This window comes from Rhipicephalus microplus, chromosome 10 (genome assembly GCF_043290135.1).
Source record: "Rhipicephalus microplus isolate Deutch F79 chromosome 10, USDA_Rmic, whole genome shotgun sequence".
In the NCBI taxonomy this organism is placed as follows: Eukaryota; Metazoa; Arthropoda; class Arachnida; order Ixodida; family Ixodidae; genus Rhipicephalus; species Rhipicephalus microplus.
The window spans coordinates 60,960,493-60,975,846 of NC_134709.1; the positions used below are offsets into that span (position 1 = coordinate 60,960,493).

The 15,354-nt window shown below is 45.0% G+C and overlaps 1 protein-coding gene across 1 annotated transcript in view; it reads right to left on the reverse strand.

Moving 5' to 3' along the window:
- Positions 1–15,354, reverse strand: part of LOC119181651 (ubiquitin-protein ligase E3C) — an 83,419-nt gene that overhangs the window by 22,464 nt on the left and 45,601 nt on the right. Inside the window, exons 10-14 of the mRNA XM_075875748.1 lie at positions 14,397–14,548; positions 13,782–13,948; positions 10,085–10,189; positions 6,195–6,267; positions 2,426–2,520 (exon numbers count right to left, since the gene is read on the reverse strand). Coding sequence (XP_075731863.1) covers positions 2,426–2,520; positions 6,195–6,267; positions 10,085–10,189; positions 13,782–13,948; positions 14,397–14,548 — 592 coding nt within the window. The remainder of the gene's footprint in view (positions 1–2,425; positions 2,521–6,194; positions 6,268–10,084; positions 10,190–13,781; positions 13,949–14,396; positions 14,549–15,354) is intronic.

Genomic DNA, 15,354 nt, shown 5'->3' on the forward strand with positions numbered 1-15,354 from the left:
GTTGGCCCGGCCTTTGGCCCTGGCTGTGAGGGCACCATTGGCGCCATTTAACACAGACCTATTGGGACAAGGTAACGCAAAACAAAGCAGGTCTGAACACAAAAACGAACATGTGCGGAATCCAGCAGAATGCAGAACCGCAGACCAGTACAGCGCCATAACAGCGAGGGAATACCGGAACTTGAACATAGGATGTTCGCGATGTGGGTATGACCTCCCCCAGTTGAGCAGTGCCTCCCAGATCAACATTTGCTATTTTAAGTTGTGAATAAATCGAAGTAAAGCCTCACAGATCACCAGTTCGCTTTCGTTTTTCATCTCTGAGGCCATACTTTGCATGGTATGGGTACCAGAGACGATAATGCCTGCCGATTCGGTGTGCGCACCTGGATATAGTCAGGATAATGGAATGCAGATATGGCAACTGTCGGAATTATCGGTCATCTTTACAGATTAGTTCTATGGGGCGATTGGCAGTGCTGCACAGCTGTCCGAATTGCCGAGCAACGTCTAAATTATCAGTTGCCGATGTATCAGTCGAAGACTGTAGCATATATTGCATTACTACTATATTGTAAAGGATGAGCCACAGACAACACCCACATGCTGGACTGGCTGTTCTATTTTGCCCCTCACAAACACGATATACAGAGCTTTTCTGTGATGTCTTTTAGATTCAATATATGCAGGTGCACCAGAATTAGCACCAGAATAATTACACTATAATGCCTGTCTCCAACCAGACCAGTTCCGTGAAAGCCTAACAGTTCTTCAATCTCAGTCCTGGACGAATTTTTCGTCAACTTAAAAATCTTCCTTTTCTGCAAAATCTGTATGAATGTTCATTGCTGTTTCCCATAAAAGACAAGTGAACGACAGTTTTTTTGCCTTTATGAAGCTTGACAGAAGTCTCCCACGGTCTTTACATCTTCACCGAACTTGCCAAAGAACTGAAAGTGGTGACCTCACTATGTAGCAGTGCACAAATTTCACCGTTTCAAGGACACAAGTGTGACTGAACTAAATTATTAATAGACAGATACCATCAGCCCTAAAGGGGATGCTACTGTAAGAATCATGACATGCTGACAGGCAGTGAGCAGAAGTGTAGTGTGCTATAACCACGGTGGCTTGCATTGCGCGAAACCCTTGCCAATAATACATTATCCCATCACTTCAGAGCAAAAGAACCATATACAGAAGTTCCCCTTAGTGAGTAGTATACAGTCGAACACGAATATATCTAACTCAAACAGGATCCCAAATTAGTTCCGTATATGAAAAATTCGATATAAAAAAAATTGAGGCCCCGACAGCTTGCCTGTAGCAGATCATCACCACAATAGGTGCATTCAAGAATTACAACTAATTCCACACACACGCTGCAACAGAATGTTTTGTTTGCGAGAAAAAAACATCGCTAACCTTGGCCTGCTTCTTCATTTTTGAAATGTTGAAGACGCTAGTGTCGATCTTATCACAATTCGCGAAACGCGTTGTCTATGCGCCCGTCGTCATCTTCACCGATTTCCACAAGTTCCGCCACCTCGACGCCTGCCTTGCGGACGCAGTTGACCACTGTGTCCGTCTTCACGTTTCGGCAGGCATTGAATATCTCCCACGGGAGAAAACTTCGCGGAGATTTGCGGCCACTCCTTCCTCATCCACTGCTAGATGTCCTGGCTACTGACAGCTTTGCTTCCACCAGAAATAGCTTTGCAAGCGATGTTGTAGCACTGCTTAAATCGGTTAAACCATCCACTGTTGTTGGCGAAGTTGTTTCACCAAGTGCAGCGGCCGACCATTTGGCCTTGGCAATCAGCGTCGGGCCATCCACCGGAACATTCTTCGCATGGACTTCTAAAAATCAGGGATAGAGTGCCTTTTCTACATTATCGTGGGCAGAAGCGTGCAGTGACAGGCTCCCAACGTTTGCAGCTCCACCGCCTTTGCCTTGATATCTGCCTTGTTTTCCAACAAAGTACTCAGTGCTCCGTGGTATTCCGAAGTTGTCCTCGACGGTCAAACATTTCTTGCCCTCCTCAACACGCTGAATAGCCTTCAACTTCGTCGTTAAGTCAAGGATCTTGCGCTTCTTGATGCTGGCCATAGCTATGCAGCGGCTTTGCACACCACGCATGCAAAAGTGAAATGATGCACATGCTGTGGTACGCAGGTGACGCGACAGCTCGAGAGCAACAAAGCGCTCGCGAGGCGACGGCTACCTGCGAGGGCAACAACAAAAGGCGCGAGCTGTGGTTGGCTGACCAAACCTCGCAAAAGAGCAACAAAAATAAAAGGCAAAAGGAGGAGCACATCGGCTCCTTCATTCCTGCTCTCCGACTCCCCCACACGCCATGTCCCCCCCCCCCCACCTTCTTCACATGCTTCGCAACAGCACCCACTATATCGTCATTCAACTCACCCGAACACGGACAGGAAACGGCACGGCAAAGGGCATCTCCTGGAGGATCGCTGCACCGCGAAGCTCGCTAGTTGTCAAAGGCGGCCCACTTTCCTCTGCGAAGCCACAAGTGTTAAGCACGTAGCAAAAGCACGTAGGGCCCTCAAGAACTGTAATGAGGCAGTTTAGGGCTAAGATATGTACAGTTCCATCCACTGTTAAAGGGAACACTCCTATAAGCACCTGTGATATTGCGGGCCTCACAACTGCAAGTAGACGCAGAAACATTGTTCCTGCACGGCACTGGTCCATCAAAAGTAGTCAGAACAGTCAACCAGCAGCAGTCTTCGGCAAATCTAGGCCACTTTGCCTTTTGCCAGAGAGCGAAATCTAGACACGGTGCACGTGGTTCACAATTGAAGTGTTCCCTTTAACTGTGAACCCGTCTGTATATACTTATATATTGGCGTAAATTGGCTTGACCATTTACATCAGACTTGATGTTTTTTTTTAGCAGCCAGTTTTATAGCAACATGATACAATGATCCCGAGAAATCACGCATGGCAGCCATTATACTTAATAAATAATGTCATGTTTCATTTTCTGAGGACCATATGGATGATCGTTTATATAAAATTTAAGTTTTAGACACACTAAAGATATAAGAAAAAGTCGAACTTATAACCGTTTGTGCAATAGCCATGTCTGCCATTTTTCGTGTGAGTGTGCAAAGTGGCAGCAGAATGTATGATTTGCAGAAAATTTTGACTCCTTTTTTTTTTCTCTCTCTCTCTCTTCAGTGCGACTAGACCCGTGCTCCACTCTGAATACAAAGGCACTGCGAACGAGTGCTTGGACAGACCTTTCAGCATTGCTGAAGTACGCGCGGTGCTGCACAGGCTCAACACGAAATCATCGCCCGGACCAGACGGGGTTACGAACAAAACGCTTCGGAATCTAGATGACACATCGATAGAGCACCTCACGGTTTTCCTTAACGAATGCTGGGAAAAGGGACGTATTCCCCGACAGTGGAAAACCGCCCGCATCGTTATGATACCCAAACCAGGAAAGCGCATACAGCTGGAAAATCTAAGGCCGATATCGCTGACGTCCTGCGTTGGTAAGGTCATGGAGCACGTGGTCCTCGCGAGACTAACAAACTTTCTCGAGGACCACGATCTGATTCCTCACACCATGCTGGGCTTCAGGAAGAGCCTCTCCACGCAGGACGCCATGCTACAACTCAAGCACCAGGTAATAGACAGCATGACCACTTCTACCAAAGCAATCTTAGGCCTAGATTTAAAGAAGGCGTTTGATAATGTCAAGCACTCGACTATACTTACCCGAATAATAGAACTAGGACTCGGTAAAAGGACGTACGACTACGTCCGTGATTTTCTAACGGACAGGACAGCGAGGATCACATTGGGAGAATTAGAGTCAGGAGAGATAGAGATGGGCAGCGCCGGCACTCCTCAGGGTTCGGTGATTTCGCCCTTGCTCTTTAACCTCGCACTCATAGGGTTACCAGCTAAATTAGAAGAGATTGACGGGCTCTCCCACAGTCTGTACGCAGACGACATTACTCTGTGGGTAACTCGGGGATGTGACGGCCAAATAGAACAGACGCTACAGCGAGCCATCGATACGGTTCAAAGATTCCTAGAGGACACGGGCCTCACCTGCTCGGCTGAGAAATCGGAGCTACTGGTTTACAGACCTACGCGCAGAGGTCGAAAGCCCAAATACAGCGAACAAAGCGCAAATCACGCAGAGGAAGCGATACAGCTAACGACCTCGGAAGGCCACGTCATTCCCAAAGTAGACGTTATACGCGTGTTAGGCTTGTATATTGCAGCCAATGGCCACAATGGCGAAACTGTTCGCAGGTTGGAACACGCGGTAAATCAGACAATCCGACTTCTAAAACGAATTACGAACCGACATAGTGGTATGAAAGAAGGGAACACTATTAGACTTGTGCAAGCCTTTGTCCTCAGTAGAATCACGTACGTTGCCTCTTACTTGAATTGGCACGTCGCCGAGAAGATAAAATTAGATTGCTTAATCAGGAAAGTGTATAAGCAAGCTTTATGCTTACCCATGAACACAAGCACAGTGAAATTATTAGAACTAGGCTTGCACAACACGCTTGACGAATTAATAGAAGCGCACAACGTAGCACAGTATGAACGACTTTCTAAGACTAAAACGGGCAGGTACATCCTCGAAAAACTGGGAATCCACTATCACACGCAGCAAGGCGAAAAAGCCGACATAACCGTGATGGTAAGGGAAAAGATAGTGATTCCGCCGTTGCCCAAAAATATGCACCCGGAACATCACACCGGCCGAAGAAACCAGAGAGCGCAGGACTTGCAGAGAAAATTCGGAAATTGCAAGGAAGCGGTATTCGTGGACGCGGCCAGATACGCGCGAAGGTGTGGTTACGTGGCCGCGGTGGTCGACGGTAAAGGGACATGCATGACGAGCGTTACGGTGCAAACGCCACTGACCGAGACGGCCGAGGAGGTGGCCATAGCACTCGCGGTGGCGACCACTGAGGCCGAAGTAGTAATTAGTGACTCGCAAGCAGCGATACGCAACTATGCGAACGGTCGTGTCTCCCGAGAGGCGCTGCGAATCCTAATGACTAACGAAGACAAAATTCGGGAAAAAAATGACACTTTCGTCATATGGACCCCCGCACACACACAAACCCCGCTGGCCGGCAACGAGGCGGCGCACGCGGCGGCTCGAGCACTCACGAACCGAGCCGTTGCGAACGCCGACGCCGCCTCGGACGAAGTTCCACGCGGGGGGGAGTGGGAGTGGGGGGACCGCATGACTAGTTACCACGAAATAACGCAGCACTATAAGCTAGAAAGGCGAAAGTACCCTCCGCCACACAACAGGTTAAATAAAAAACAGGCAGTTGCGTGGCGACAACTGCAAACATATACTTATCCGAATCCAGTTCTCTTTAGTCTCTGTTACCCTGATCTGTATTTAACAGAAAAATGCAAGGTTTGCGATGAAAGGGCGACACTTTCACATATACTATGGGAATGCTCGAGTTTAGATGAAAGCAACGATGAAAACCACGAAGAGGCAGTTTCGGACCGCAGGACACGCTGGGAGGGGGCTCTGCTCAGCTCCTCATTCGAACAACAACTGTGGGCCGTCCAGCGAGCCGAGGAAGCCGCCCGAGCCCAAGGGCTCGTGGCCGACGCCTAGGCCCGCCCCAAATCAACTTCGCTGGACTTCATAAATAAAGTTATTCTTCTTCTTCTTCTCTCTTCAGTAGTCAGGACCCCACGCAATTGCACAACACATATTACAGCATGTTTCAAGAGACTGTTTTAAAGCCCACCAGTGCCACCAACGGACACACAAGCGCTCACAGGAAAAGTTGGTATGCCGGAGCAGCTGCCGTGACTGGTGCGCACCTCACACTTTACCTTTCGGTCACTTATAAAAAAAGTGGAACTCGCTCACACTCACTCAAGAAACATATCCTGTGCTTTGGGCTCACTCGGACTGAGACTTGCCAAAATTTTCCCTAGCCAAACTCTTTCGGACTCATACTCACAAAAAGTTTTTTCAACCAGACCCATACGGACACAAACTAACCAAAATATTACTCAACCGCACTCACTCAGACTCACGGCTCAATCTGAGTCAGAGTTCGCCAACCTGTGGCAATAGCATATACCGGTTCTTAGACTAAAAAATTTGATGTTCCATCAGAGCCCCACAAGTACTGTACATTAGGTCACGCACCTAGCTGTTTTCGTGTCAACCCTGCAGCACCACACGTCGGTAGCCGTTGAATTTCCAGGTTCCAGTTTGCCACCTGTGAAAAACCCACGAAAACGTAGAAATCAGTACGAGAAATGTGAACAGCAATAAAGAATTGGCAATTCAATGTCTTACTTTAACACAATTCTTTAACGGATGCACAGGAACCTTTAGAACAACCGAGCAAGTTGCGATGAATTCAGCAGGGAAAACACGGACACAATAGTTGGCACTTGCATTGTTCTTGTCGGTCATTTTTGTTCTTCGTATTTTTTTATACGTAACCATACAAAACCACCAATCTTTACTGCATTGGTTGGGATCATACTTGTGGCATTACTTCTGGTGACAAATCTAATCTTGTATAAAACTCCCTTATCGGTTTGAAGCAAAGTTGAGGTGAATGGTAATTAGTGTTGTATAATCTCAAAGTGACTTCGAATGAGCCCAATTTGAATTTCAACAAGGTGAAAGTTGTTACAAGCGGTGAAATACGCCCCTTTTTCTAATTCACTATGCTTATCTCATATAAGCCAGTATAACACGCTTTTAAACTTTAGAAAAATGAAACCAACGTGCAGGTAACAAGTATTAACCTTGATCGGTGGGGTTTAGTAGCAGCAGTGTGCATTTTCTCTGAACAGACAATTTCACGGCAAAGTGGACCCACGCTGCCTTTAAAGCGGATTTTCAGCTATATTACCAGCGGTAAAAACATGGTCATTCACTGGGACGAATAAATAAAAATTTAGAAAATTGTACATTCGTGTCAAAGCAAACTTGAATGAAATGCACACTCGCTGATTCGGATAATCAGATCATCCAAAATTGTTCTCCAGACCTGACAAGCATATGTATGGATCAATGGCATCGGACCACTGCTAATTTGTCCATTAATTAGGCTGATTGCCAGAGAGCACCGAGTGTGACTGAAGGAGGGAAAGTGGGTTTTGCAGAAAGCGTAAAGATAGCAGCTCAGCCCACATCGCCATCATCACCAGCGCAAACCACACAGTGATAGCAAAGCCACAATGCTGCATGCGTATTTGGATTTAACTCAGCGGGTCACAACGCATCGGTCAGGGGCTTACAGGAAAAGCTTGATTGCCATTTAAGATTTCGCTCGGCTTTGATAATATAGACATTTTATGGGGGTCCCGTGAAATACGCATTACCGTGCTTTTACTGTACTGCAATATTCCTGTGAATGTTACTGCAAAACTTTTTCGAATTCAAAGTGACCGAATATTCACACAGGCCTAGACAAGTCACACTGCCTGTACGCAATAAAGCGCATGCGAGTAACAACACAATGGGTGGCTACCGTACTTGCACGATAGTAAGTAGACTGAAATGTGGGTTGATCCCCCAATTGGCATGGCAAAACAAACAAAAAAACTAGGTGCGCTTCTGATAAAGCAGATTTATTTGTGTAATCACTGTAGTGACAATTGTTGCAACTCTAGGACCTGCATGTCTCAGTCTGGTAGCGGGCCCCCGTCCTAGGACCCATCATCCAAGAAGACAGATGAGGCGCTTGTAAGAACGACAAAAATTTATTGACATGATTAGTAACTAAGAAGTCGAAAGGAGGTGATTAAATGAGAAAGAGTTCGTTGAAGAACTGCAGAACTGAAAATATAAAAAAGGTCTCCCGTTTCTATAGCGCCACATTCCGCAGCTTCAGACAATACGGTGCTCGATGGTCTCGGTGGTCCACCTACAAAGGCAGGAAAAGACACCACACACTGCACGTGGAGAGGGCACAGTCTAAACGGTGCCCAAACATGGTCACGAACGCACAATGCCTACATTTTACACCCAACGCTGACATTTTGCGCACGTCCAATGCTTCCAGACAATCAAAGTTCACAGAATTCTCTTGGCAAGTAGGGTGACATTGGAAAAGCCCAGCTCCCGGTACACGTGCCAAACTAGCCTGTGTGCATTTAACTAAGACGTTGTAACAGCCTGACAGCTTGTCGTAAACATGTCACTCCATTTAACGGATGCTATAGAGGGAGGGGGAATGAAAAGTGATGAGAGACTAATCCTTGCTAGAAGTTACAGCTTAACAACTGCAAATTTCTTGGACTTCCAATGCTTTGAATATTTGAACAAATATCAATGTATTGGAATTCGCTTTAATTCGAATTTATATTGTTGAAAATTTCAGAGTATTCAAATGAAACAAATAGGTGTACGTTACTTTGCATGCAACACCTTATAAAAATGGTTTCACTGCAGTGAAGAAGCGCTAAGCCGTAAAAACAACTACCTTTAGAAAGGTTGTTTCACTGCAGTGAAGGAGTGCTAAGCCATGAAAACATCTATCTAAAGGGACACTAAGAGCAATTATTAACTATTAGTTTTATGATATTTGCGGAATTTGCGGTCCAGAAACCTCGTAGTGTTACTTTTGTGCCAAGAAAGGGCTTATTAAGAAATATAATCACGTTTTAGTGGTCCGCATCAGGTTCGCCCACTTCAAATTACCTGCCTCAACTGAACGTCTAACGTCTCTGCTGCCCGACTTTAATGCGCTACCGCCGACACTATAGTAACAGCAGAGGAAAAGTAACGGGAGCCACAGCAGCCACAATGGCTATTGAACAGTTCTTAGCATGACCTTCAAGATTGCAGGCGTGCTTGGTTCAATTGGGCCCTGCTAGATAGCACGACCTGTCCAGTTTACCCAGACTAAAACTGAGTTGTTGAACCACTCACAGTGACATTGAAAGCATCTATTGAGTGTTCTTGGAAAGGTGGTTTCACTGCAATGAAGTGGTAAGCCACCAATGCACCTATTTAAAAAAATATATAAAAATTCGCATTGTTGCGAAGTTCCAATTCAAGGTTATATGAACATATTACTCTCACATTGAATCATCATTTTTTATGGTTAAAAACTTACATGCTCTAAGTTTAGTAAATTTTAAAACAATATTTTTTGCAGGTTATCACTTTGCTTCTATCAAAGTCAAATTTTTCTACTATTCAAAGTTTTTTCTACCTCCTTTGAACCTGAAAGAATTGCATTTACACAGGCCTTGTCAATTTTCAAGAAATATTGTGCAGGTTAGTTGGGTCATGACAAATATGCCCATTTCACTTTATTCATATATGATATTTACTGCATTTCTGATGGAGGCGGAAATGTTGTAGGCCCGTGTGCTCAGATATGGGTGCACGTTAAAGAACCCTAGGTGGTCGAAATTTTCGGAGCCCTCCACTACAGCGTCTCTCATAATCATATGGTGGTTTTGGGACGTTAAACCACACATATCAATCAATATGTGATATTTAGCATTCAAATTCGATTCAAAATGATTAAACCAAAATCACTATTTGCTTCAAGCTTGCTTCGACCTTGACATTCACAATTCACACAAGCCTACAAAAAACACAATGCCTATGCACAAAAATGACTTCACAATTCTTCACAGCTAGGCGGAGAGGTTTGCTTCACGGCAACACGAGGAGAGGTAAAGAATTAATTCTAATGTTTTTGTTTGTTTTTTCAAATCATTGCTGAATGTGCATATTATACATGAAAAAAAAACACGGTATACATTACAGTTACAGCCAGAACTGAAATGTAATACGACAATCATGTCACAGTGTCCCGATTCCTTGTTTGTCCTGCCTTAGCTGGCCCAACTAATTTCGATTTTAATTGTAAGTCAACCCCCAACTGTGTATTTCGAATTTACACAAAATGATTTAGATCTACAATCATGTAAATATGTTACTTGGCCGACAAGCTGCCTCTTGTGATACTGATCAACCAGACCAAAGCTAAAAGATTTGTGCGACAGACCATGCAGCATAATCTGCGATGGCGGGTATCGAGGGTGAAGAAAGCTGCTCACTCGTTCTGGAAGAACAGCCGACCGAGGTGAAACCCAGTGGCCGTCGGGGCAGAAGGGCCGCCTCGAGTCCCGAGAGTACAGCTGTCGTAGCAGTGAGACCACGCACTGCAAATGAGTGAGCGAGCAACATGAAACAATGCCTCTCAACCATGCAATGATTATGCACTGCACTAAAAAAGTGGCAGTTTTACACAAAGAGGATTAAAGCATTGATGGTGAAAGCAAGGTTCAGGATTGCTCTTGGGCTTCTCGTACCTGTTACCATCACGCACTTAAAGAAAGAACACTGTGCATATTGTAGACTCTGATGAAAGTGAACACTACAGGTATATTCAAACCACATTATAGAAAAGCTGCATCTCACGGGAAAATAGGTTTGTTATACCTAAAAATCCATTATATAGATATATTCCCAACACTATATACCTTACAAGACTTTTTCATTTACTTCGTTACAAGCAATATTTTGTTATACAGTATGACCTCATTACCACGTATCTGCTTACAAAAGACTTTCGGATACAACATACCAATCGGCGTCGATATGCCGGCACACCCTATTTATTCCATTGATTGAGCTTCATTTACTACGAATTCTGGTACAACAAACATTCGAATTTAATTGACTAAAATGTGGGGCCAGCAAGGTGGTCAGGGCTCCTCTACAGCAGACTTTTCAACCGCGTACGTCCCAAATTCAATAACTTCCGATCGGCATACTTTCAAGACAGGAACGGCGCACAGCGGGTATCGACGTACTGATTTAAGAACGAAGGCCGCCTATCTGCGGTCAATTAAACTTCAGTTATGGCTACTCAAGGTTACAAAAAAAAAATCGGTGCGCATGGTGCTTGGCTTTGCGTTTTGCAGCGCCAACGCTCGAAATTGCTGGCCGCTGCTTCGAGTGGTCGCTGCATACCGAGCTAGCCCGGAGGGTCGCCTGGAGGTTCGCCCGGAAGTTCGCCGTTGCGAGGTTCGCGCAATATGGCCATCCGCAGTTTTAAAGAGCCAGCAGACCATTTAATTTGTCACTTTTGACGAACCACAGTATGGCTTCACCACTTTCGCATGTCCGCTAACGTAATGGTCTCGCCCACAAAAATCGGAGCGAAGTTAGGCCTAATCACGACTCTGAGCAATAATCTCGGTTGCGATGTGTGTGGCCACAGCGCCCAATGTTCTAAAAGTACGTCATGCTCGATTGTCCCACCGTGGTTTTCCGGCAGCGGTTTTCGTACCAAGGTCCAAGTACTGATAAGCAGCGGTTGCAACGAGACATTACAGTGGGCCCAAGACGCATGTCTGCAATGTTCACGAGTTCAGCGCACTATCGTAATCTGATAACTGAACTTTCGTTTGCAGCTGCTTTAACTACATCGCATCCCGCGAACACAAAACAAGTGCGAGAATGTCACTAGGTAGTACAACTTTCACAATCGTGCCGTTATGAAGGTATAATTTTTTTAAGAACGCCTTTTTTTTTGTTCTTCTTGTTACTTCTGCAATAATTTCCCCAACCTCAGCAGGCGCAAAATTTTTTTACAGCATTTCTGCATATTTCGCGGAAACGATATTTAGGAATCAGATTAAATAAAGAGGGCAACTGAATGTAAAGATGATTTTCGAAAAATCAATTCTTTTATGCCCCTGTTGAGAGTAAATCTGTTTATGACTAGTAATTATCTTGATTATAACAGACCCATTGAGTGTTTACATAAAAGTCTGTTGATACAGTGCTTGGATTTTATATACTATTTTTACAAAACACAAAATTCTCTTCACTAAGGAGTTATGTTGTAATGAGGTTACACTGTATACGAGTTCGTTATACAGTATAGACCACTTATAATGTACGCAATAAAGAAGAGGAAATGGACATGGGCCGGGCATGTAGCGCGTAGACAGGATAACCGCTGGTCATTAAGGGTAACTAACTGGATTCCCAGAGAAGGGAAGCGGGTTAGGGGGACAGAAGGTTAGGTGGGCAGATGAGATTAAGAAGTTTGCGGGTATAAATTGGCAGCAGCAAGCACAGGACCGGGGTAACTGGCGGAACATGGGAGAGGCCTTTGTCCTGCAGTGGACGTAGTCAGGCTGATGATGATGATGATGAATGTACGCAAGTAGTGGGAGTCCCGAATATCTACACTTTATGTGGTACCAAACTATAACCAAAACAACCTTTTTCAAGGGTACCACTTGTGCAAAAAAAGTTGAGCATGCAGCCTCGCATGTCCAAGATTCGAAGCAAGCGATCGATCCATAGTGCCTACAACCATTTAAATTTCTGAATATTAAAAAAAATCACCGTCCAAAGACACGTGTTGCCAACGAAACGAATGGGAAAAGGGGGAGGGGTGTCTAATAAAAGAAAGCACCATCGCAGAAATTCCCCAATTACTATTCAGACCATCTCGGTTATACACATCACACAGAAGCTATGTCGAATCACACCCGGAATTTCGCGCACTGAAAGATGTCAACCACCATTCAAGTGCCACCCTCGTTTTCATTTACAATGTGTATCCCTTGCCGTCAAGTGGAGCGACCACAAAGAGTTTCGTTGATTTTGTACTAAACTGCAATTTAGCAAACGTCCGCTACCGAAACGCAACCGACGCAGATGGGGCTTAGCCTGCCATTCGTTATGTTGTCGTGGGAAGTGTGTTCAAGACATGAAGATCCGACGTGCAATAGATCGCACTCAAGTGCTGAACAAAGATCAGCGTGCGTAATACGAAATTCGCTTTCATGGATGGGAGATCAATAACGACGGAAGCCCGCCAGCAGCCTCCTGTATTCTTTCGTGGCACTAATCAAAAGCTCATGGTACAGTTGGTGTTGCATACCCAGATGCTTGTTAGCAATGTAGTCCTTTTGCGAACAAGGCCTTTTAGCAGGAAAGGAGAGCGCTCCATAATCTAATTCTGACGTGGCTTACTTTCAAACTATGTCTTCAACTTAAAAAAAACTCTGTGACAAAGACGGAAACATAAAAACCTTCAATACATTTACTAGCGTGAATGTGATTTGGGCTTTCAGACTGCTCCTGCCATCTAGATAAAAAAGAACAAGCACGCACTCACACATTATTATAACCTCTGAGATACCCCGCACTATCGCAGATCATTAGCTCATGTTCTGTAAATAGAGGCATTTGCTAAGCCTACAGCTCTCAAAAACGAGTGCAGCGCTCGGCAACTGTATTAAACTGTCATGAATACATTGCTGGTAAAGCTTGCGGACACAAACCTAAAGCTAACACAATCAACAGTTTGGGACTAACAGCCCACGCAATATGCACAAAGAGCTGAAAGCAGGCGGCTCTCGCTTCAAACGGTGCCGCCATGTTTTTTTCTTCTTCAGCGCGCCTCGTTTGCCGTCTCGATGTGCTTGGCAGCCAGACGGGTGGCAGAATGATCGCCTGCGGAAGAGATGTCCGCAGAGAAGTTCATAGTGTGAATACACGCTTAGCGACAAGCTAGTCATATCATCTGCAAAAACGGAGGGTGGTTTTTCTGCATAGCTCAATAAATCAATCAATCAAGCTTTATTTTCTTTTCTTTTGAAAGAGAAGCAGGTGAAACTGAAAGCCCCAGGACTCATTGTCACTGCAGCAGCTGTGGTTGTGTGACTGACCAATGCAGAAATTTGCTAGCTAAAGGCAGCAACCTCCATGAAATAGGCTTTCCCTCACCTCGAACATGGGCCTCCAGAGAGTCTTCAGGTACTTCAGCTGCTGGGGCGTCAGGCTCGTTCGAGTGTCGGGAAAGCACAGCTCCAGCAGACCCAGGCAGAGCTCTCGCAGCTGCGCGATCAGCAACACCAGTTCGTCCAGCGAGAAGGGCATGGGGTCGCCCGCAGCTACACGCACAGACAGAGGTCAAGGCTCGTTAGGAGAGAGGCGAGAGAGAGAGCGGTGGGAAAGGCAGGGACGCTAACCAGTACAAGCTAACTGGCACGCTACCCAACACTCAAAAGTTTCTGGCACGTTTGATATTTCATGCTCATCGAACGACTCTTCCACAACTTCAAAGCAAGACAGCGGCCCATGCCGCGACTGACCACATCGCTGCGACAAGTGACGTTCACTGGAAGACTCCACAATTTGCGACGCGTTCATGGTTGCCTCGGACACAACCAAACAAAATGCACAGCTTCGCTCAAAGTAACTACAGAAAACTCCTGTTGAACGAAACCCGAAGAGACCAGCAAAATGTGTTTCTTTTGGCAGGAGTATCATTCACCAAGACATTAACAGTCATATAAGAGAGTTTTATTAGTCCACTGTGCTACAGAAGGACAGACTCACGAGACTCGTAGAACTCTATGTCGTGCAGTGTTAGCAGCAGGTGGGCAAGCAGGCTGCAAAACAGGTTCAGCTGGCTCGAAAAGGGCTCAGCCCAGTTGTCTGGTGGGCAGATGCCGGATGAAAGCAGCTGCATAACCGACGTTCCGCCAGGCCTGACAGAACAGGAAATGTCCGTTTTTGTTATCTCAATGACAACGTACTATAATGCGAAAGTAATAAATTGGAAAATATTGACATGAAAGTATGGGAAAATAGACAGCCTCAAGAATGACATGATAGAAAGCAGCTGATGCATTGTAGTGCTTGTAGTACATGTTTTTTTCCCCTTTCAAATATGTCATCATTGTAACATACCACCCCTTTTTCAAAATACACTCAAACATCAATATAGCGAACCCGGATACAATAAAATACTGGTTATAACAAAAAAACTAAAGAATAGTCTCGTAGTAGCTACAGCGTTAGGAATGTACCCTTATAACAAACTTTTTCCGTGCAAGATGCAACTTTGTAACAATGACGTTTCAGTGTACAGTGAAATCTTTCACGAGATTGCAAAGAATATCCCCAACAGTTAGCTGAAATAAATAAGCTGAAAAATGCACTCTGCTCTGTTCGCCCATCATGCCATACCAAACAGGTTTCATGCCAGCATAAGGATCATGACTGAAGGCTCTTTATCTTCAACGACTTCCGCTATGTTAGAATTTTATGCAGTGCATGTGTACTTAATCTGCTGCACTTAATGCTGCACTTAATCAAAACAAAGCTACTGAGTGCCGCATCCACTTTAAATGAAACTACGGTCATTAGCGATGCGATGTCTATGCAGTTCTGAAGGCATGTGCACAGCCTACACAAACTGAGTCAAAATGAAACTACCGTAAAAACCAGAATATAGGTAGACTTCTTTCAAAACAACGCAATAAAAAATCGGCCCTCGTGTTATATACCGGTC